Below are 24,705 nucleotides of genomic sequence, written 5' to 3' on the forward strand. Positions count from 1 at the left end.
TATGCTTATACTACACATTGAATATACACACACATATATATATATATATATATATATATATATATATATAATAAATCCTACATAAAAGCATATTTGTGTATTCTTTATCTCATAGCTATAGTCTTCAGACCACAGTTAATTATAATGGGTCTCTTGACAAACCTCTATTGTTGGGCCCCATAAAGTATTTCCCAGTTTGCAGATCATTTCCAGCACCTGAGCAAATCCCCAAAGTGTTCAATGGCGTCTAAACAAAGCCCTTTTGTGTCCTGAAGAAAACTAGTATGTAATTTATTTGGACACATTAATAAATAAAAAGGGGGTTCATTGTTTAACAAACATATATAAAATAATTGTCTTTTTTTGGATAGTACGGCCAATACCCTTGGATAGAAAGGGGTTAATCTACACACTATCTATATAAAAATATAAAACTCCCCCATCATACAAGCACCAGGTGTTTAAACTCACCACCTTGAAGTCTGCTCAGCCAGGTGAATTAATTAGTGGTTTTTTTTCATTGATGTTAGCAATATTTTGACCTTTCCGATAAAGCGAACGGCTCACGCGGATCATTATATGACTTCAGAAAGAAATAGGACTCCTTTAGAGATGTAAGGTGTAAAATAAACTGTATTACAAGCTTTCCATTGATTCCTATTGTATGTTGCTCACCATATCATGTCTGCATCCTCTGTGGTCTTTCACAGTTTTTTTTTTACTTTAATGATGGTAATTACCTGTAATAACCAATGTAAAGCAGGGAGGCAGTGACAATTTCCCCACGTACTACTTCAAATGAAAGGTTTGGAACTCTACTAGAAGCTTTTTTTATGTTGTGTTTATTATATAGCCATATTGCCAGTATTTAACTAGATTTTTAACTAGGTTTTTGGTTTGGTTTTTAGGATTGGATATCGTCCAATGTGGTTTGGGTTAGGATGTTACTAAAGAGGTTCCAGGCCGTCCATGATAAAAAATAAAAAAAAGGGTCCTGCTTATTGGATAATTCCACTAGTTTTTATGATAAAACTACTTTCCAAATGTTGCCAGGATTACTTTTTTTGTGCATAACCTTCAATGAAATTACTTTTTCAGGAGAAATACTTCTTGTTTGATACTCTGTAAATGGTTTGGAGATAGATGGTAACCATTCATGAGAACAATCTACGTTCGACCTGGAGTCTCCAAGTGAAGAGCTGTTTAAACTGGTCTCAGGTCACTCTCCTTCTTCTCAGTGGGCAGTGGAAGAGTTTTTTGCCATGACCAAACTGCAATAGCTGCCGAGAAGGGCAGGGTTGTGAGTGGCTAGCACTGCCCCCTCCTGAATCCATTCTCACACAAGAGGGAGAATTCCAGGTAGCTTAGCCTGGGAAGTTTCCAGATATGGTGGTGATAAAAAAAAAAAATAATAATAGATGCCCTTTCTTTCTTTTGGCTCTTAGTTGAAATGAAACGTAGAATGGATATTGTAGATTTGGTATTCTGGTGAAATGTTTATGTAGTGGTCTTATCACTATAGCAATCAATGGCATGTTCTGGCCCATTGGACCATCCCATTGATTACTCATGTAATAAGACCACTTTTTATTGCACCAGAATCCATTTTTTACGTATAATCCCCACTGAATACACTATACGACAAAATCACTTAACTCTAAGCCATACATACTACTCTTATCCACACAAATGACACTCAACCACACGCTATTCTGAGCCATAGAGTCCACTCTTAGCCACACAACCCATACTCAACCTCACATGTCAAACTCAATGAGATTCACCACTTAGATCGCACCCTGCCACACGTTATGTTCAATTTTTTAAAAGTTTATTATTTTTAAATAGCACTGTACTTTAACACAGAGGATTATTGTATAATATTACTCAATTACAGATTGTAGGAAAGTTATGTAAGAACCGGGCATAATGCGGACAGCATATTTACATTATATGAAATACATAAGAATAGATATCAGCGTTATCTTAACCGTCCCTAGTTTTTGTGTATACATGAATGACGAATACCATTCATATAAACCATTCACCTCTGTAAAGACATGGATATATAAACAATAATGTTTCAGTGCCTTTTTGGGTAAAAAATATCAAGTGTACCCATGCCATTGTGAGCCATACACACCACTCTCAGCCACATACACACATCAATAGTTTGGCTAAATTGACCTTAAAGTTCTAACTATATACCGTATTTGCTCGATTATAAGACGAGGTTTTTTCCAGAGCAAATGCTCTGAAAAATACCCCTCGTCTTATAATCGAGGTCGTCTTCTACTTAGACCTCAAAAAAATGTCTGCTGGGGCCATGCTGCTTACCGGGCTTTGGTCGCGAGCAGCAGGAGAACAGGAAGCTAGAAGAGTGTCACATAACTCTGCCTCCCCCCTCCTTCCTCTGGGGGCGGGGCCAGAGAAGTTGCTCGCACAGACGGGCCCCTGCAGAAGTCTGCGAGTGAGAGATCTGCAGTTCAGGTAGGGGGGTGGGGGAGGGTTTTTGAGGAAGTATGTGTGATTAATGGAATGAATGAGTATTTAAATGTTTGTGAATGAGTGTGTGTGTGATAGCATGGATGTGTAAGGGGGGTGGGGGTGGTAGCATGGCATAGGGAGGCTGTAATCACACTACTATCGTCCCCAGGTTCCAGCATGTACTGGCTGCCTTGGCTTGATAGGAGTGTGATTGCTGTTAGCAGTTATATATATATATATGTATATATATATATGAATATGTATATATATATATATCTCCAGAAATGCATTTTAACCCCCTATATGCCACTCAGCCCCATGATATGCCTTTTAACCCCCTATATGCCAGAGTGGCATATAGGGGTATAAGGCAAATCATGGGGCAGAGGGGCATATAGAGGGTTAAAAGGCATATCATGGGGCACAGTGGCATATAGGAGGGTATAAGACATTTCTGGAGGCAGAGTGGCATATAGAGGGTTAAAAGGCACATCATGGGGCAGAGTGGCAAATAGGGGGGTATAAGGCATTTCTGGGGGCAGAGTGGCAAGCCTGGGGGCAGATGTGCATAACTCAGGGGGCAGGTTGGCAAATAAAAGGAACTTTAAAAAAATATATTTTTCTCAATCATAGCTTTTATTAAATATGAAAAAATAGTTTACATGAATTAATATTTACTGGTCAGGCTTTTTGTTTTTTTCCTCAATTAATATTTTGATTTTGGGGGGTTGTCTTATAATCAGGGTCGTCTTATAATCCAGCAAATACGGTAATATAGAAGTGATTATAAAGCATCTAATTCAAGGCTGAATGTCAGTGGTAAAATTCCCTTTTGACTACTCTGTGTTTAATGCAGATGTTGATTCATTTCTTTCTCTCTCAGTTCCCCAACTTGGCACTAATGTCTTAGGTGCTTAGGGATAATAATAATAATAATAATAATAATAATTTTTAATTTATTAAATCACGTAACTAGGAATGACATCTTGATCAAAAGTTCCCAGTCTTTTTTTGTCCACAGCTGCTTTTAAATTTGTACAACGTTAAGGACCACCTTCCTACCTACCATGTATATTCATGTACTCACCGTAACCCATGAGATGCTGATATGAAAGGTCATCTGAATTATCAAAAACAGTGAGCAGTTGTTACCCACCTTTCCCCGGGTCCCACATTGCAGCAGCAGCCGCCGCGAAGGAGAGGGAGACCCCCCTCCAACGCACGGCCACCTCCGCAGCAGCCGCCACGAAGGAGAGGGAGACCCCCCTCCAACGCACGATCACTTCCGCTGCCGTCCTCCGAAGTGCCGGGCAGGAGAGGGAGACCCCCCTCCAACGCATGGTCACCTCCGCAGCAGCCACCACGAAGGAGAGGGATTCCCCCCTCCACCGCACGATCACTTCCGCTGCCGTCCTCCGAAGTGCCGCGCTGGAGAGTCAGACCTCCTGGTACACGGCGTCCAGCTTCAGTGTTCGCGCATCCTCTAGTGGCGAACTCACCTACTGCGGGACTTTATGAAGGTAGATTACGCCACCATCAAGATGGCCGCGATTCCCGGACACCGGAAGTGATGTCATGAGGGGGCTGATGGGAGATTCAGACTTCCTCCGCGGTTCTCCATTTAAACCCCTCAGACCAGTTACACCTTGCCTTCTGATGGTCTTCTATGCCTTGTGCTAGCACCCAGATAGCGTTTACCTTCCTGATTCCTGTGTTTGACCTCGGCTCGCCTGACTACGTTGTTATCCTGTATCCTGACCTCGGCTTGTTATCATTTATCCTGACCTCCTCAATCCTGACCTCGGCTACATCGGCTATCCTGTTCTCCGGAATCCCTACCTCGGCTTGTCTGAACTGTTCTGTCCTGGAGTCCTACCTGACCACGGTGTCTCCAAACTACTTGTACGTGACAGCAGTAATATATTTTTTATTTTCTGAAATGTTGTGTTATAATTTTTTTTGATAATTAGAATTTTTATTGTTTCTGTATGTGTCACATTTCAAGTCATTTAAGTCATGGATAATAAAACATTTATTGTCAAATCATAAGCAATGTCTCAAATATGACTCATTTTAGGACGTTCCAAGTATCCCTATGCATTTTTAGTTACATAAACATACCATTACAAGATAAGAACGTTGTTCAGTACGTGAATAAGAGGACAACGTATAAAATCTGTCGATATTGGTAGTTTATTTTTTACCATTATTTAGGTCAAACGCTGTAGGTCAAACGCTTTTATAATTAGTAAAATATTAGATGAAGTATTATTCCATCATGCTCCCCTTTACCACATCGTGTGTGCACATGCTTAAAAAATAACAAATTTTTAGCACGGTGGTCCAAGCACCAATATTTTAGAGACACTGATGTAAATTATTCTGTTTCAATTTATACGCATGCATTTTTTATCACTAAATACAAAAGCATAAATAGTCATGTTACCATTTAGCATAACCTTAATAGTGATGCCAATGTACATCATATTGGAACAAGCTACCTAACCGTTGGTTTTGTATAGAAAATAATTTAAATAGCCCGATTTATGAAGTTACATCTTAAGAATAAGCAAATCATATTTGATATTACCTATGTTGTTGATGTTTTGTGATGTTCCTATCATTTTTATTAGACATTAAAAGACGTGATTCATTTTGTAGGTCAGTAAAGGATTTTGTCTGCCAAGGAAAATCAAATCAAACTGGTAATTAGGTTCAAGATTCTATGAAAAAGAATCCAGACTAATTTATTAAAGCGTTTTTGATTAATAATCTTCTAATCTAATACCATGTATATACAGAGAAAAAATATTACAACTTCAAAGTAAGCTACATCCCCTGGTAGCCTAAATGACGTCAAGGAAAGATGGCCTGATTTCAAAGATGTCTGAAGAACAGATGGTATAGGTTAATGTTGAGAAATACTTCTTACAACTATTATAAGAGCATGTGAGGCAATTTATGATTGCCACAGTTGTTTCCAAAAATTAATCAATATACATAAACTCCTTGAACTAACAGGCACAGTTTTGATCATCTAAATGACTGCTCAAAACACAAAGGTTCCAGGTACTGTCCTGCTGAACTACCCTGCTTCCCCCCTTTCATGGGCAGTGGGGATATGGACCAGTATAGGAGATCAGAGGATCTCCCCTGACCTGTTCAATGGGCTATGACATTGATTAATATCTGGAAGTAGGGTCATGGGTCAGTAAAGGAAATCAGATGATCTCCTCTGATAGCCCAGTGGGCTGTGAAATTGATTGAAGTCTATGTGAGCGCCTTACAAAGTATTAAAGCAGGGGTCCACAATATCGCATTATATCCCGGGATTCTGCTTCAATATATCGCATGGTTAAGGCTGGTGGGTGGTCCTTGCCTTGGTACCGCCACTAACCATGCCGCCCCAAAAGAGATGCCCCTCGTTGGACATCTGACATGTTTGCAAAAAAAAACTATTTTTTATGTTGCAATTACAGAATAATCTATACCAAGATTGTTTAAACTGGGTCATTAACAGTACTAGGTTATACTTGGGCTGTCATTACAAGAATGTGAGGTTGATTCCTGCCTCACAGAATCAGAAAGATTATGTAGGGTAGCTTTTGACAAATAAAGGGGCTTCAAGAACATGTCCCTGTGCTGTAACAACAGTTGTGGAAAAAAAAAACAGATTTGCAATGTCATGAGCTGCTCCTCTGATTGACTACTGTTTTCGGCACCACCATAATACGGGGCCACTTGGGCCAAATGTTACCTGCTCTCCTCTGTAAGTCATATCAAGTACAAGCCCATTCAGCCAAAACTGAATAATAAAGTGACACTGAAGACTAATCATTTGGAAAATATTTGAGTGATGCCTTTTGATATTTGAGTTCATTGGGAATATTGTTCCTGTAATTGAAACTCAGAGTAGTAGCATTTGTACAGGAACAGTGACAGGTCCAGTCAAGCTGATCAACAAGTCAGTCTTGGTGTAATATTCAGGAAACGTAATGCAAGATTTTTATAGAGATGTGATTCTACTAAAAACAAGAAGGGAAATAAATCTATAAATTATAGTAAATAAGAAGATTGACCAATGCAGGAGTGAATCCTTTTACTGCTGCATTGGAAGAGTCATTATACATTTTAAAATAACCAATCGTGTTATAAACTCATAACATTACTACTTGTTTACCATCTGTCATTCTATTGCAAAAGGATAAGACATCATGTTTTTTAATTAACACTGCAAAGAAAAGGTGTAATCTGGATAAGGATTTGGTACTAAAATCTTCAGAGTGTTATTTAAATAGTACTAGGGGTTATTTACTGGCTTATTTGTTACTTAATTGGGAAATTATACTACATAAAATTACATGATCCGGGAACAGCTGTTGGCAAGTCCCAAAGTGAGTGGACATCTGAGGGAGTTCACAACATCTGGAGCTCCATGGGTTACCCATATCTTGCTATTTTTATAATTGCCTACTGTATTTCACAAATCAGGGCTGGACTGGGAATGATGTAAGAGCGGCCAAACGTACGAGCGGCTGGATATGCACAGCCACACTTCAAGTTTCTATGAGCGTTTTCCCTGTGTGCCAGATAGCCAGTCCAGGCCTGGCCACTATGGACATGGTCAGGTTTCAGCTACAGTTTCTTGACTTGATCATTCTGTCATTCTCACAGCCCAGCTCTCTGTTTAGGTGGAGACTATTATAACAGCATGTGAGGTAATTTATGTTTAATTAGGGTATCTGTAATCTAGCTTCCACCACTCCCTTCGCTCCACCAGTTGACCTCTCTATTTGGCCCACTGCCCTTCACTATCCTCACCATTGCATGAATCCCACCCATTGTTTAGTAGAGAAAAAAAGGGAGCGGATTCCCACTCCATAGACCATTGATTGTCAGTGATGTTCTTCAGGCCAACATGGGGGTACCCTAACACACACATACAAAAACACACACGCATGTACAGAGAAATGAATACATAAATTCACAAACACAATTCAAATTATACAGATGAGCATCCCTTACTTAGTCCAGGAATGAGACTGTGGGCTGTCCTTGAACAAACTGGTGGCCACTTCTGCACCTCCAGACTACAAAATATCCAGTGCACAGTATATATTCATAATCAACACAAATTCATCTTTCGTTCGCTGTCGCTTTTTGTCCGCGCTACAAATATTGTGATGTGTTTTATATAAATTAAGGTAGATTTTCTTAAAATAGATTACTGTCTTTGTTTTCTGGGATACCATAAAAAATCCTATGTATATGATCAAGTTATTTTAATCCTCAACATGTACTTTGTTTCCTAGTTCAGCCTTTTGCCTACAAAAATGATTTACTTTCAGTTACATATTTATCAGACAGCCATTGGAATCTGTAAGTCCATTAGACTATTAGAGTTTTTTATTCCCATGGCACATTGAGCAGTTATCTGAAATTCCCACAAGCTGATATTTGTCTGCAGAACTTCCATTTTAAAATCAATCAGTTCTAATTTTATCAGAATTGGCATTCCCCACCTGCACGATACCATTTTAAAAATAAACACTAACTCTGCTTGGCGATCATAGCTAGGATGTTTATGCACTCTTACAATTCTGTTTGATGATGTTTGATGGAGGATCAAGGCTGTTTATGTCAAAGTTGGAAAGAAAACGGAGTGAAAGTGAGATAAAGGGAACAAATTATGGGGCATTGACAACGGCAGAAAGGCATTCATATTTCTTAAAATGTTAAGGAAATTAGAACATCAGACAGAACTAAACAAACAAAAAAATAAGTAAAAATATGTTTCTAAATTGATTTTATAAGACAACTGGGGGCAAAAGATTTGATTCTACCCCTTAAACTCTCTTCTCCTTTAAAATGAACTGCCTTTTTTTGGAAATTCAAGCTAATATCCTAGTGCGAAATTCGTACTTACATTCCCAAGGTAAGATTATGTTCCACATGGATACTAATGAAGACTTACATGCATAAAACAGAGAGAGAGCAATATTTTTTTTTTAAAACAGGGCCACCTTCTATATAGTTATGGTAAAAATGTAGCAAGGAGACATGATAATTGGAATCTTACGATTTCTTTAGCGTTGGGAAGCAAGCTCTAACTGGCCATCTGGCACACCAGGTAAACGCCTGGGGCAGTAAGTACAAAATGCTTACTGATGCTGCCGCAGATCAGGTCCTGCAGAATGCGGCCACAGGCTGGATATACATAGCGGCACACTCCAAGAGTATTAAAGCATAACATGTGGCCATGGGTATTTAGCCGGTAGCTGCATGTTTGGTCCTCCAATAGGACAGTGATTAAAAGCACACATCCAAAAGCACATGGTTGAAAATTAAAAAATGGACCATTTTTGACGGACCATCATTTAGTCTTGATTTTAGTCTGATTGAAAACCTTTAGAGCTAAAATCTGCCATTGGGTAAAGGAGTCCTGCAAAACAAGCGCTCAAGCAAACTGCAATTGATGAAACTCCCAGCAGACAGTAGCAAGAAGCTTATAGACAGCTACAAGAGGCTGTCATTGTCGCCATGGGTTGTGCAACGAAACCTTGGGAAGGGTGCCTTTAATATTTAAGGTTTCTTCTGTGAAACCACTGTGTTTGTGGAAAAGGGCATCTTTTTTGTTGAATACGTTTGGACATCCAATTAAAATAATATGATGATTATTTCTGAAAATATTGTACATGATTTAAAAATATTCAAGGGTGCCAATAATGTTGATCATAACTGTATGTAACATTACTGATGAATGTGATTTCCCAGTTCCTCATTTGCATTGGTGAATCAGTGAATCATTGAATGAGTGACACATTTTGAGGTGTTATTTTTGTATTTAGTCCCTTTGGTATATGCAAATACACTGTGTGTGTAATTAAGGCAATTAGAATATGACTAGCAGGATGTTAATTTCTAGTGTTGCATTTATAATCACAGACATTTATAATAAATGGAATTGCACTGCAGTTTGGAATAGTTAAATGTTCTGTGAATAATACACATGATAAGTTCACACAGAGATAGTTGTAAAGAAAGGATTTGCTTAGAAATACAGTGGCGTAACTACAGACCACTGCGACCACATGTTCCTGTCTCCAATTTTGAACCAGTATGGGGAAACAGGAAAGCAGTGGGGTCACATATGTTACATCACGTGACACTACAACAAAAACGACGCTGCTCGTGCAGTGAGCATGAATGTCTATGTATAAATGTGTGTGAGCATGAATGTCTATGTATAGGTGTGTGAGAGCATGAATGTGTGTGTAAAAGTGTTTGTGAGCATGTATGTGTAAGGGTTTGGGTGTGAACATGTATGTGTAAGGGGTGCGATGGAGTGTGTGTTAGCATGCGTTGTGTGAGAGGGAGTGTGTGTTAGAATTAATGTGTTTACATATATGTACCAGAGTGTATGTTGGAGGGGGAGGGACAATAATGGCACAGACAAGCTGTTTGGGGGTTAGGATGGCATTTATAAGCTGCTTGGGGAAAATGTGGCCCTCCCAATATGTTTGGGCACAAAGGTGGCACACACAAAATGTTTGGGTGCAAAGGTGGCATATGTTGCTTGGTGAAGTTGGGGGGGCCCAGACAATCTTTCCACCGTGGCCCTGTGGGTTCGCCCTTGTTCCTCAACTCCAGTCTGGACCTTTGCATTGCAGTATAAGGAGCTCTGTCCATGTGCCCTGCCTGTGGGCTTCCTGCTGTGTGCCCTTCCTGAGGGTATCCAGTCCTCCTGCCAGTCCAGCTACAGATCCGAGTCTGAGGTGCTTGTCCTCTATCTCAGTCTGAAGTGCCTGTTCCCTATGCAAGTCCGAGGTGGCAGGCACCCACAATGTTCTTCATAAAACTTCAGCTGTGTTCCTAGCCACAGCGCCCTGTTGAGAGACTATATAACCCGCATATTACCTACAGCCTGTATCCTGTTCTGCTGTGTATAGACTGTTTCCTAAATACCAAGCCTTGTGTGTGTTTTCTGTTAGTCTGTCTGTACTTTCCTGTCTGATATTATGCATCGTGGGGTGCAAATGGGCTCCTACCTGACCTGCTTACCTGAGTTGTGACATTTAGTTTGCTGTTTTTTACTGATATAAAGATTTCTTGGGTTTTTTAGATTCAGGGTAACCATATGCTTATCCTATGCATGTTTACATTCCTTCGCTGTATTAGTCTCCACCACTTCTGCTGGGAGCCTGTTCATTTATCTATGTAACTTCTTTACATTATATCACACTGACCCTCTAGTTTCAGATCATGACCTTTTATTCTAACATTCCCACATTAAATCCCTATTATGTATTAAATAGGCAAAAACCACTACTTTACATTTAGGTTCCAGTGAAAAAAATGAGAAAATGCTGAATTTCCTATAAAGCAGTCTAGGCACTTGAAGTGGAGTAACTTAAGGGCAGCAGTCACAACTGCCAGGTGTCCTTGCCTATAGGGGGCCTTCAATGCCTTGTTCCTGCCGTGACACCGATATATTTCTGTCTCCCTGTACCAGTCCAAAATTGTTTAGAAAGGGTCTTCCCGACCTGGGCAGCGCTATTCCAGGCCGGAAGGGCCCTTTCTTAACTATGAACCGGACAGGGAGACAGGAATGTATTGGTGTCACGTTACATCACGTGACCCACAGTGAAACCAAAGCTCCTCACTGCTTGAGAGGTAAGCAGAGTGGGCAGGAGGGCTATGTATGTTTGTATATATGTATGTATGTGAGCATGGATGTGTAATTGTGTGTGTGTATGTGTGTGTGCAAAGAATGTGTAATTGTGTGTATGAGCATGGATGTGTACATGTTTGTGTGTGAGCATGGATGTGTAAGTGGGGTCAGATGGAATGTGTGTTAAAAAAAAAAAAGGGTATGTGTGTGTATAAGCAAGTATGAGTAGGTGTGTGTAATTTGTGTAAGTGTGTCTACAACTCTGCCCTCTCTCTCACCAAACAGCTCTACTTCTCCACTCTCATATCCTCTCTTTCTTCCAACCCACGACGCCTTTTTTCTACTTTCAACTCCCTTCTCTGTCCCTCCACACCCACACCACAAACCTCTCTCACTGCCCAAGATCTTGCTACCCACTTCAAAGAGAAGATCGAGACTATTAGAAAAGACCTCTCTTCCTTACAACTCCCTCCTACACCACTCAACACCACTCTCTCCACTCCTACTATACTAACTGCCTTTTCCCCTACAACCGAAGAAGAGATAGCCACTCTTCTTTCTTCCTCTCACCCAACAACCTGTCCCCTCGACCCCATCCCTTCACACCTCACAAAGTCTCTATATCCATCCCTTGGTACATCACTTACCCACCTATTTAATCTTTCTCTATTATCTGGAACTGTACCATCTGCCTTCAAGCATGCGCTAATCACACCAATTCTAAAGAATCCTTCCTCAGATCCCGTCTGTTTGACTAACTACCGCCCTATCTCTCTGCTTCCTTTTATCTCTAAGCTGCTTGAACGGATTGTGTACAACCGCCTCATTAACTTCCTCTCCTCTAATTCCCTCCTTGACCCTCTACAGTCTGGTTTCAAACCCCTTCACTCTACTGAAACAGCTCTAACAAAAGTCTCCAATGACTTGCTCTCTGCCAAAGCAAAAGGTCACTTCTCTATTCTAATTCTACTGGATCTCTCTGCTGCTTTCGATACTGTTGATCACCACCTTCTTCTGCACTCACTTACTTCTATAGGCATTCGAGATACAGCTCTCTCCTGGATCTCCTCATATCTGTCTAACCGTTCCTTCTCTGTCAACTTCTCTGGCAAGACATCATCACCCCTTCCACTTTCGGTTGGTGTCCCCCAAGGTTCAGTCCTTGGCCCTCTGCTGTTCTCTCTTTATACTTCCTCTCTTGGCACACTAATCAACTCATTTGGCCTCCAGTATCACCTATATGCAGATGATACCCAAATCTACCTGTCTTCTCCTGATCTCTCTCCATCTCTCCTGTCCCGTATTACCAATTGCTTGTCTGCTATTTCTTCATGGATGTCACAACACTACCTGAAACTTAATCTTTCTAAAACTGAACTCATTATCTTCCCTCCCTCCATCTCCACTCCACTACCTGAATTCTCTATCACCATTAACAACACGACTATCTCTCCTACTAACCAGGCCCGATGCCTTGGGGTCATCCTTGACTCAAACCTCTCCTTCATCCCTCACATTCAGTCCCTCGCCAAATCCTGCCGCTTGCACCTAAAAAACATCTCTCGTATCCGCCCATTCCTCACCCAAGAATCCACAAAAACACTCGTTCATTCCCTTATCATTTCCCGTCTTGACTACTGCAACACTCTTCTGGTTGGCACTCCACTGTCTCGACTCTCTCCTTTACAGTCTATCCTAAATGCCGCTGCTAGGCTCATCTTCCTTGCACGTCGCTCCTCTTCTGCTTCCCCCCTCTGTGAAACCCTCCACTGGCTCCCAATTACCTTTAGAATTAAATTTAAGATCCTGGTACTGACATATAAGGCCATCCATAATACTGCTCCTCCGTACATTTCTGACCTCATTAGCAAATACTCTCCTACTCGATCCCTACGTTCCTCCCATGGGCTAAGGCTCTCCTCCTCACTCATCACCTCTTCCTTTTCCCGTCTACAAGATTTCACTCGAGCTGCCCCATATCTCTGGAATCTACTCCCAAGGAACCTTCAGCATTGTCCCTCCCTCCCAACTTTCAAGAAACATCTAAAAACCCACTTCTTCATAGAAGCATACCATCTTAGCTGCTAGAACTTCCTTGTCATCGATACAACCCCCACAATACCTCTCACCCTTTCTCTATGCCTTATGTTTGTCACCCCATTTCCCTCTAGATTGTAAGCTTGCGAGCAGGGCTCTCTGCACCAAATGTATCGGTTTGTCTTAGTCTGTCAATTCTTGTCTTGTCATATCCCTTGAATTTATGTATTGTATTAAGCGCTGCGTAAACTGTTGGCGCTATATAAATAAAGGATAATAATAATAATAATAATACATATGTGTGCCAGTGTGTTGGAAGTGGCAACAAAGGCACAGACAAGTTGTTTGGGGTCAATGATGGCACTGACCAGCTGTTCGAGGCAAAGATGCCACAGATAAGCTGTTTAGGGGCACTGAGAAGGTGGGGGCGAAGTTGGCACAAACAGGCTGTTTACGATGGCACTGATAAGCTGCTAGGGCCAAAGGCAGCACTGTAAGACATGTTGCCTTTGGGGAAATTTTCACACCAGGGCCCTGTGGTTTCGAGTTATCACCCTGGGCACTTGGCCACCCCATCCAATTCACCGTGTTCTGTGTTCAACGCAGCTCAATCCTCTTATACAAAGCGAGTAAGTTATTTTTAGGGCACATGAACTGTTTGCACACAAGAGGTAAAAGTACATCACCCCAGAAACTATGTATTTACTGTTCTAAAGGGATCTGCATTTGCATTTAAACTAGAATTTTAGGGAAATTTTATACTTTTTAAGGTCTCCCTGTCCCAGAGGGCAGAGCTAGACTGGGAGATCCATCGTCTGTACCATGTAGGCAGAACGGTGTTCAGTGTTCTGATGTCATCCTTAATTTACCAGTATTTGCCCTGTATTAGGTTACACCTTGGAAGGAACAAGCAGTATAGCATGGAGGGGGTACTTTTACAAAAAGACAATGTATTCTCCAGAGTCTTGGAATAATTTGTGTTGCATATCTGAACTAATTTAAAATCCTTAATTTTGGATAGGATTATACTCCTTGTTATAAATGTGCATAACCCTTATGTAAGGGAAAATGCCCAACCTCTTCCTGGCCGCGATTGATTGAGTTGTAAAAGCAAAACTACTGTTATTGAAGTTTCTCCGCTTAGGAATAGTGAGTAATGTTCCAATTTCGCAGCGCTGAAGTAAATCAGCTAAACATGTACTGTGTTACCTGTGGCATCACAACAGTTGCATAGAGTTCTTTGGTTCGAGGAAGAAGGGAAATGCCAAATTAGCTTGATTAACTGAGATTCCGGGGAAAAGAAAAAATGTCGGTGCGCTAAGCTAGTCACAGGCTCAAATAATACAAATGTATAATACGAGGCCTACCAAACAGGTGTAAGCATGCTGCAAAAACAGTGTATTGGCTGTACAATGTATACAAAAAACAAAAAACTGTCTGCGCTTCTTACCCTAATAAAGTTGGCAACAAATATATAAACATAATATAAATGAGAGGTTTTGGTTATATGAATTGGCCAAAGCATAATTAAGCTCACGCGCCACGTCAAGGCACACTCTCAATAGGGTGAGAACCTACTTTCACCTCCTACATAGTGGGCACACAAAGCAGTTTATACTGCTACCAAAACCTTATTAATGTGTTGGGGGAGGTGCAATTAAACCTCCTCCCTATTAACCCCTGGACAGCAAGCTGCAACCAGACTAATGAGGAGCCAACAACCTCAAATATGTGCAAACAGGGAAAAGAAAAAATGTCGGTGCACTAAGCTAGTCACAGGCTCAAATAATACAAATGTATAATACGAGGCCTACCAAACAGGTGTAAGCATGCTGCAAAAACAGTGTATTGGCTGTACAATGTATACAAAAAACAAAAAACTGTCTGCGCTTCTTACCCTAATAAAGTTGGCAACAAATATATAAACATAATATAAATTATAATTATAATATAATTTAACTGAGATTCCTCCTGCCATCAGCAATGAGCTTGTTGAAATAATGTAATTTATTATAATCAGGTAGCTTATCAACATAATTGCTATTACTGGTTTTATTTATACTAAATCAGGTCATTACAAATACATATATATATATCGCTCTGTGTCTGTGCCAGAACCTTTCCATGAAGATTTGATCGAGCATGGATATGGGAGTGTAATGGACACCTCTACAATCATTTTAATGATGGGCACATCAGCTAGTATAGTCATAATGCCTTAATGTATTGCTATCTATCTAGGGTTGCCATAGAAACATAGAAATTGATGGCAGATAACCAGTGGTTGAACTAGTGAGCTAAGGGCCCTGGTGCAAGGTATCTTGTAGACATTCTCCTACAATTCTCTTGAAATTTGTTCCCCATCTCTTTTCCCATATGTATTTATTAACTCCTCATTTACTTCTCACTCATCTTCTTTCCCCTCCCAATTTACTTTTCACCCACTTACGGTGTAATTTTCAATTTGCACTGGGGCCCCATACTACTATGGATTCTATTGTCTATGGTAATGATGCAAAATTGTGCTCTGGTTTTCCCTTCCTAAATCTTGTCCGTGGTTTCCACTGCTGAGCTAAGAACATGTCCACATTAATCTTGGCGTCAACGATATCCCTCTAAAGATCAAAAGTTACTTCAAAACCCGGCTTAGTCTGTGAATTCATTTTACGGTTTTGTAATGTAGAAATATGAAGTGAACGTGCAGGTATATTGCCATAAAAATCAAATCCTTCATATACTAATCTTCTACTTTATGTGCAAAGGAAAGATCGACTTACTCAAGGTCAAATAAAAGAGTAATAACACCAGTCTTTATACGTTAAATGCAATTCAAAAAGTACATTGGGCATTTAAATTAAACGTCAAAATCATTGTACCTGTTCTTAATCAGCCGGTACAAAACACAATTGTCTAGCTTTGATTTTTAAGACCGTAAAAGAATGTCATACCCCTAAAGCAAAATGCAATTGATTTACAGGGATGAGCGGAGCCAGGAAAAACTTCTAATCTTTTTAGTTCAATTTGATAAGCAAAGTTGGACAGGGTCTCCAAGGCATTGGTTGTAGTACAGGTGGTACATAAATGCGTATTTTGCACAAGTACATTATTTTAATTTTTCTTATTATTTTATAATTCTTTTCCTGACATTTTTATGTTGATAACAATATAAATTGTCTTTTAAATTATTTTTCAGAATGACTCCTGGGGAAAACAGTATTCATATGCACTGTTCAAAGCCATGAGCCATATGCTTTGCATTGGCTACGGGGCTCGCGCGCCAGTCAGCATGTCCGATTTATGGATAACAATGTTGAGTATGATCGTGGGTGCCACATGCTACGCCATGTTCGTTGGTCATGCAACAGCCTTAATCCAGTCTTTAGATTCTTCACGTCGACAATATCAAGAAAAGGTGAGTTTACATTTTTTTCTCTTTTATTCATGTATTGAGGGTTAACTCAACTGGCATTGCGTTGTTTTGAAGTTCTTAAATTCACTGAAACAATGTCACCAAGTCAATACCAGTGCTTGCAATTAGAAAAAGTCTTTCATCCAACTTAATGCAAGACCTTGAAAGTTGGGGGTTGCAAATTGCTCTCAGCTGCTCTTGTTAACCAATCACCATGGTTGTAGCTTGCAAGTCACAATTCAAGAGCTTGCAAGTCACAAAGAGAGCGCTTTTGATTCACCATGTGACAGCATGTGAGTCACATTGCACCAGCCTGCGATGCTCATTTTACAATGAGACATTATAAATCTGACTACCTAGCAACTTTCAAGATTAAAGTGTTTCCCTAGGCTAACAAAATGTTTCTTTTTTTATTGTGGTAAATTGGGTGTGGGATATAATCAATTGTTCATTAGCAGATAACATATGCCTATTTTTTATCTTAACCTCTCAATCTACCTATTTTTGTTTAACCCATGAGTTAAAATTTGGAGCTCTGTATTTCTTAAGGTTGATGTTAAAGGACACAGTTGACACATGACACTATTATACACTATACCATTGTTTTAACTTCTCTTAACAATGCTCTCAATCAGAATGTGTCTTAAGAGTGAACTTTGTGGACTTTCATCTTTTTTCAACCTTTTTTGTGATCTCATGATGCTTCAAGGCATGCCCCTCATTAATTAATTCATCCTGGTACATATATTAGATTTGAAAGAAAATGTCAGTGGTTTCAAAATTATGCACTACCTTCATAAAAAAGCCACAGAACGGACATTAAACATTTGTTGGAAATTAAAGTATTGTTTAATGCAAGACTGGATTCAATCTTTCTGAACTCTACGGTTTGATGTCTGTGGGTGATCCTTTGTGACAATCTGGATGGTACCTTAGTCAGGCTAGATTGAACGAATAGATTTACCTTGCATAAAAGAAGCCATACCAATAATATTCATTCCAGCTCATTTAATGCTCTTAGTTTTTTACCTAATCCTATATGCAAGACTGGATTCAATCTTTCTGAACTCTACGGTTTGATGTCTGTGGGTGATCCTTTGTGACAATCTGGATGGTACCTTAGTCAGGCTAGATTGAACGAATAGATTTACCTTGCATAAAAGAAGCCATACCAATAATATTCATTCCAGCTCATTTAATGCTCTTAGTTTTTTACCTAATCCTATATGGTATAGGATGACTAACGTATGGATGACATAATTGTAGTTTGTTGTGTAATAAACAGATGTGGTAATTGTACCTGGTAAATCCAAGGTTCTGTTCAATATAGTGCAAATCAAGGTAGCTGGATTCATCTAGTGGATAGCAAGTGCACCTAGGAGCAAGAAGAAACTCTGATGTGTACTTCAAAACAAATGGCATTGATAAATGAAAATTATACTTGTTAAAAAGCTAGGTTTGTTTTTTCTCTCTCCACCTTTTCCTCATATCTGTTCATTTCTTCTTTTTCTTCTCTCTCGCTTTTACCCCTTCTCTTTTTCTTCTTTCTGTCTCCTCTTTGATCCCTCTTTCATCCCTCTCACTCCTCTCTCCAATACTCTTTTATCTCTTCTCAATTCTTCTTTCATTTCTCCTCTTTATGGCAGGAGACATAACCTTGACTGTCCATGCCACATGAAGCAGATTCCTCAGCAATGGTGCACATTCAAATTCTCTTTAAATGTAACAGCGCTGATTTACTCTGATGGCTTGGGACTAATTTTGGCCCCTGATGTCATAGGGGAGATCTTCTTTACACGTGTGTGTAAGCATTGTTTGGAAAGATCATGATATAGTATGTAGGCTGCTGCTGTGGATTAGTACAGGTGAAATGCTTATCTCATTGACTGGATGAACATGCAGCAATGTACAATTCACATTAGTCAGGACATCAGAACTTGGCTATACCTTGGCTATAAACCCATTTATAAACAAGACAAAATGAAGGGCAAGGATAAATCAGAAGGAATGAATGAATGAATGAAGAGACAATATGTTGTTTAACCATAAAACACTGCACTGCTACTACAGTATCAATGCTTTTCTTTACCTAATATTACTTCATTTTTATTTGAAAAATTTCCTGTAATAATATATAGCCTGTAGACACAATCAGAAAATGTAAATGTGAAATCTAATACAAAACATGCTGTGTTATATATTATTTCCAAAGCTCCACTATCAGCATATTATTTTACAGGTGCATTCTCAAAATAGCCACAGAAACTGCAAACAAAGACTGTTCTAGTTTGCCAAATTCAAAATGGAAAAAATAGTCTTAGCATGGCATATTAGTAACAGAGCCCCAATTAGCAGCCCTGGTGTCAGAAATCTATCCGTCACTTTTGGCACATACAAGGAATATATTGATATTATATATATCATGATAAGACACACCACATTGGATGACTTTCAGATAAAGGTACCATTGATTTGATGGTAGTGGTATTGGTGTAGTGGTGTATATGTGTGCAAGTTTCTCAACTCTTTTGGAGAAGGGGGAGGGGAATGCCATTCGCTGTCACCCTCTATAGGGATCACTTGCTGGCTTCATGTTTAGGGTTGTTTGCAAGAAAGCATAAAAGACATTAGGAATATGTATTTTAACCTTTCATCTTTGTACAGCGCTCTTTTAGTTTTTGTTTGTATAATGCCTAATAAAGATACCTAAGTGGTGTTAAAAAGCTTGCAGTCAATTAAGTGAGCCAATAAATACCGTATGTGCTCGATTATAAGAGGACCCCCCAAAATCTGAGGGGCTACTTTGCCGCTCAGATATGCCTTATACCCCCTATATGCCACTCTGCCCTTCAGATTTGCCTTATACCTCCCTATATGCCACTCTGCCCCCCTGATATGCCTTATACCCCCTATACCCCCCCAACTTACCGATGCATCTCCAGACTTGTCCCCCGTGCTCCAGACTCCCTGGTGTCGAGTGGGGGCAGCCGATGAACTGAGCACCGGAAGGTCATGTGACGCCAGTGCTCCGTCATAGAAGCCCCGGTGGAAGTGTCTGGTAGCAGCGGAGGTTGTCTGCACGCATCGCGCAGGCGTTCACCGGCTGCCAGAGAAGAGACTTTTTGCTGAGCATTTGTGTATCACAGTGCTCCATTGTGTTCTACTAAATGTCAAAAAATCTCTTTCTAAATCAAATTGTTTCAAAAAAATGTGTTATACGGCTTCTAAAGGTCCCTACATAAATAGGTCACAACACATAAAAAGACCTATTCCCTGAAACAAAAGTGCCTCTCTTTTGCCCTCGAAATGTTGGGAGCTATGCAGGAACACTGCTTTTAAAAGATTCTAAAATTATACACATATGAGCAACAAACACAGATGGCGGGCCTGATTCATTTAGATATCTCCAACCGAGTGTTTAATAATTCTAGCAGAAGATTTACTTGCTCCTGGTAGGGAGCTAAAATATAATTTGTTTTGGGCCTTTGGTAAAAGTAGACTTTCAAGACCCTTCTAAAAAAAGCTCGAATATATATTATACTTGCATGCTTCAATAAATAAACAATGACAAAACAAAATTGCTACTATTTATATTTTTGGACAAGGGGTTGTCATACCCTATTTTAACTTTGAACATTGTAGTGAATTACCATGAATGAAATTCTATCTACATTTTGATGTGGTAAGGAGACAACAAGGACAAATCTATGAATTCATAATACACGGTCAGTATTTCAATTCTTCTGGGTCTTTCATTAGCTGTACACATATGTCATGTCCCTTATCTATAAGATCTCTGTACTTTAAGATTATATATTTATTAATAGAGTGTAGACGATTTTTGTTTTGTTTATTTTAATTCTTTGAAGTCCAGGGCAAACTGTGCTTCCACCGTCAATGTGAAAAAGGTGCCAAGTGCTCCAAGTGGGTTTAAGGCTAGAGGGAAACCATGTCCTCAATCTTCTTCTTTTGGGGCTACAGCTCCTTCCTTCCCTCCCAGACCAAAGTCACTGGAGGGTCAGATCTTCTAGGGTCTCCCCCGAAAGGCAGACACATAGAATTATTCAAGGATTCAACCCCCCCACCATCAAAATACAGAGTCTTCGGTGCCCCTGCACAAACACATAAACATGTGGTGAGTATAAACCAAAGAGCTCTGCAATCATACTACAGCTTTTAGTCTCTCACAGGTACTTATTCAATCAAACAGCAGATACAGTAGCACTATTACAATAGAGGGACATTGAAAATTAACAATAACATCAAAATTGACAATGTATAATTTTTCGATTAGGTTAACACATGTTCACGCTTATGGGCCCAGCAGGAGAAGCGATCCATCCTCTTGTGAGCTTATGATCTATTAGGAGGTTGAGGGGGAATGAGATGGAAACAGAGGGACTGTTTGGGCTTCAACCAGAGCCGGCCTTAGGCGTTGTGCCCCTTCAAACTACCCCCCTCTCTGCCCCTTCAAACTACCCCCCCTCTCTGCCCCTTCAAACTACCGCCCCTCAAACTACCCCTCCCTTCTACCCCTACAAACTACCTCTCCCCTCTGCCCCTTCAAACTACCCCTCCCCTCTGCCCATTCAAACTACCCCCCCTGCCCATTCAAACTACCCCCCCTCTGCCCCTTCAAACTACACCCCCCCTCTGTCCCTTTAAACTACACCCCCCTCTGCCCCTTCAAACTACACCCCCCTCTGCCCCTTCAAACTACACCCCCCTCCCTCTGCCCCTTCAAACTACACCCCCCTCTGCCCCTTCAAACTACACCCCCCTCTGCCCCTTCAAACTACACCCCCCTCCCTCTGCCCCTTCAAACTAAACCCCCTGCCCCTTCAAACTACACCCCCCCCTTCTGCCCCTTCAAAATACACCCCCCCCACTTACCTTGTTGCCGGAGTCCTGCGGTGAGAGCGGGAGGCATCCGTCTTCTCGCTCTGCCGCGGTGCTGGCATTTCATGTTGAGCGCCGGAATAGTAACCGCTCGGCGCCCCTGACCGGGACTTAGATTAAAGCATCGTTTTTTTTTGTGCGGTCGCACAGGTCGAACACCCCTAAGGCCAGCCCTGGCTTCAACTATTGTAGCAAGCGTGATGTGGAGAAGCCAGTGCTCTGGAATAAATTTATAGAATAAATAGTACATAAAGACCCGACCATTAGCCTTTTTCATTCAAGTAGTTGGCGGTTGGCAAAATAGAGGGGGTGATATTTGTATTTAATCCCTGTCCAGTTCGGCTTCATCCAGCTCCCATATGGGGAGAGATACATCTGGGCTAGATTACCTGGGTAGTTTCCAGACACGCTATAAGGAAGACTATTCAAACTGGCTCATAATAGGTACCATGAGTCCATAGCAGATAGAAACCATTTTAGAGACTATGAAAACATTCTTGAAATATTTAGTGGGCAAATGCCCTTAATCTAGTTGTTCTTTTTTTAATAAAATATATAAAGCGTATAATTTTCTGACCATCTGTGTTTTGTATAACATGGGACTCTTTCAAGGTTAGAGTAAAATGGCAAGACTCCAGAACATCAGAAAAGATGAATAACAAGTCTGTTTGGGCCGGTGGGATGCCTGGTTTTATTGCCTGATGGTTATAATCCAAAATAGCAAAGGACGAACATCGTAATATATTAGGTTGTTGCCCGAGCTGTAGATGAACCATATGCTGTTTTAACAGAAAGTATTAACAACAATTGTAAATGTTGTCTTTTCTGTGGATTAAAGAGGCAGTAATGCACAGAATGTTTTCAGGAATCGGTGAAGCAAACCATGTTTTTTTCTACCAAGCAGTGCTTCACTCGCTGCATTTACCCCCCGCCAGTGCTTTTGTAGGCCTGTTGTTTCCTCTTCTGGCACAATGGCAAGGGTTTTCTATGCCCACCATCCTTTAGCTGCTCCCTGAGTGCACTGCACTTGTTCCCCAGTGGACTGAAAACTCTTTTACATGGCCGGTGGCAACAGTTATGTTTGCGTAAATTTAAATAATAATCCCTGCAAACCATAGAACCAGCCCTGGTTCTCCTCATTCCTCCCCATTACCACCAACATTCAACTCTGTTTTTCCTCATTTTAACAGAACTTCCACCACCCCGCCCAACATTTTCTAAATATCGCATTACCTTATCTAAGTAAATCATTCCTAACATTGTATCTTAAACCCCCTATAATTACTTTATTTTATTTACCTTCATGTGTCATCTATTATTTATACTCTTAAATTCTTCAATCTTCACCTCGCAACCTTGAAGCCTCCCTGAGGCGGCAACATAGCGTGCAACACAATCGTGTAAATATAGAGGCTGAAAATTGCGCCTTCTATACCATACAGAAGCCACATATTGCCGAAAAGCCTGCAAAATGCGACCTGGAGAGCTGTGAAGAAAGAATTTCTCAACGGAGGGAACCAGGATGTAAGAACATCCATTAAAAACTTCACGGAAGTTCCAGCACATTGTTTCACAGAGCACATGCCTACCAAGCATACATTAACCCCCCACGCCATTCAATGCTCCTTTTATCACCTCTCTTTATTTCTAAACTGCCCCCTTTCATAATATCCAGGCTGATTATTTCTCCACCACTTCAAATGCCTTTTAAACTTTTACATGTAATTTTATCAGCAGAGCAACCAATATAATCAGCGGGTCCAGTCAGAAGGGGCATTCAACTGGTTGCTATGTGACAAGAGTCATTTGCGAAAATGTACCTATTGTGAAATTGGAAATAGATATGAATATAAAAAAAAATATCAAAAGATGGAAAAAATAAGATTTCTGTAACAATTTCATGAGAATAAAATAACCTCAATTTATGTAAAGATTTTCAATTCCAGACTGCTTGTTCTAAGCACAGCTTTCCGAATGCCCCCCACGTTTGTTTTATAAAGAAGTAGTCATTGATTTGAGTTGCGAGAGCTGAAAATGATTGTGGCTACGGGCGCTTTGAAGCACAGCAGCAGAGCCTCATAAACAGTTTTTTTTAGATAAGCTCAGCAGCGCAAGAGATCAGGAAAATGAGAACAAAACAAGTGAAAACAAGCAAGCAAAAAATAGAGGCCGTGCCAGACAATGAGCCAGCGGTACATGTTAATAAGGAGCCACGCAGGAAAACCTGCACAACAAAGATAGGGACTGGCTCGTATAGGCCTTTAGAAACGAACAATCTGTGTCTTCATCAAACTATAATAGACGCCTTGTATTATGTCTACAAAATAACTGGATGTAAAATTGTGGATTTTTATTCTAATACGATTAAACTAAAATGAACATAGCCTATATCTGCAAGGAATTTGGTATGGGTTTTGTATCTATAATATAATGTCACTACTATACCTGGGAATGAAATTTTGCCATGGAGACTCGGGAAATCAGAACTGAATCCCGGGCCTACAGGTCAGTGTGTTTGATCTGCAGATGAGGTAGCAGCATTGGGGCCACCACTTACTGTCCAGAGCCTACTTCTCCTAGCCAACTTCAACTCTTTTGGAAATATGGCTAGCCCTTCATCCCTAACCAAAGTATAGATTGTAAGCTCATTTGAGCAGGGCCTCCTCACCTGTTGTTTCTGTAAGTCAAGTTGTTATGTTATATACTACTTGTTATATCCTGTCTACCCATTGTACAGCGCTACGGAATTTGATGGAGCTATATAAAACAATAAATAATAATAATAATACCCGTCCTATATGTAGATGAAGAGGGAGCGCTCGAGTGCAGGCCAGGCTTGGGACATTACCAAGCATGATCCATATTGGCAAGACAACCTATGTATGACTTTATTCCAAGTTATTGACGATTACCACATGGATACGGTTACATAGGCTGGAGAAAAAAATAAATCCTTAAATCTCTTTAATCCATACTAAAATTTCTTCATTGCCCAAGGGGAGAACAATCCCTGGATGAACTGCTATGTTCTTCTTCTTTGTTTGTTTTTTGCAAAGAAAAATCCAGTTCATTCATGAAATCCTCCTCCTACCTTAATTGCCATCATAGGGAGTACATTCAAGAGCTTCTTATTTATTGAGTTATTTGCTTTGGCTGAGAGGTATAAATATAAATCTAAATCTCCAAGTATTAATGAGAAGGA

At 40.2% G+C, this 24,705-nt stretch overlaps 1 protein-coding gene across 1 annotated transcript in view; it reads left to right on the top strand.

Moving 5' to 3' along the window:
• Nucleotides 1–24,705, top strand: part of LOC149278801 (potassium/sodium hyperpolarization-activated cyclic nucleotide-gated channel 1-like) — a gene marked incomplete at its 3' end in the record, with an annotated part of 138,285 nt that overhangs the window by 108,143 nt on the left and 5,437 nt on the right. Inside the window, exon 4 of the mRNA XM_089501728.1 lies at nt 16,389–16,607. Coding sequence (XP_089357854.1) covers nt 16,389–16,607 — 219 coding nt within the window. The remainder of the gene's footprint in view (nt 1–16,388; nt 16,608–24,705) is intronic.

Source organism: Sceloporus occidentalis, unplaced genomic scaffold (genome assembly GCF_023333645.1).
Source record: "Sceloporus occidentalis isolate IW3139 unplaced genomic scaffold, rSceOcc1.0.p SCAF_180, whole genome shotgun sequence".
NCBI classification, from domain to species: domain Eukaryota; kingdom Metazoa; phylum Chordata; class Lepidosauria; order Squamata; family Phrynosomatidae; genus Sceloporus; species Sceloporus occidentalis.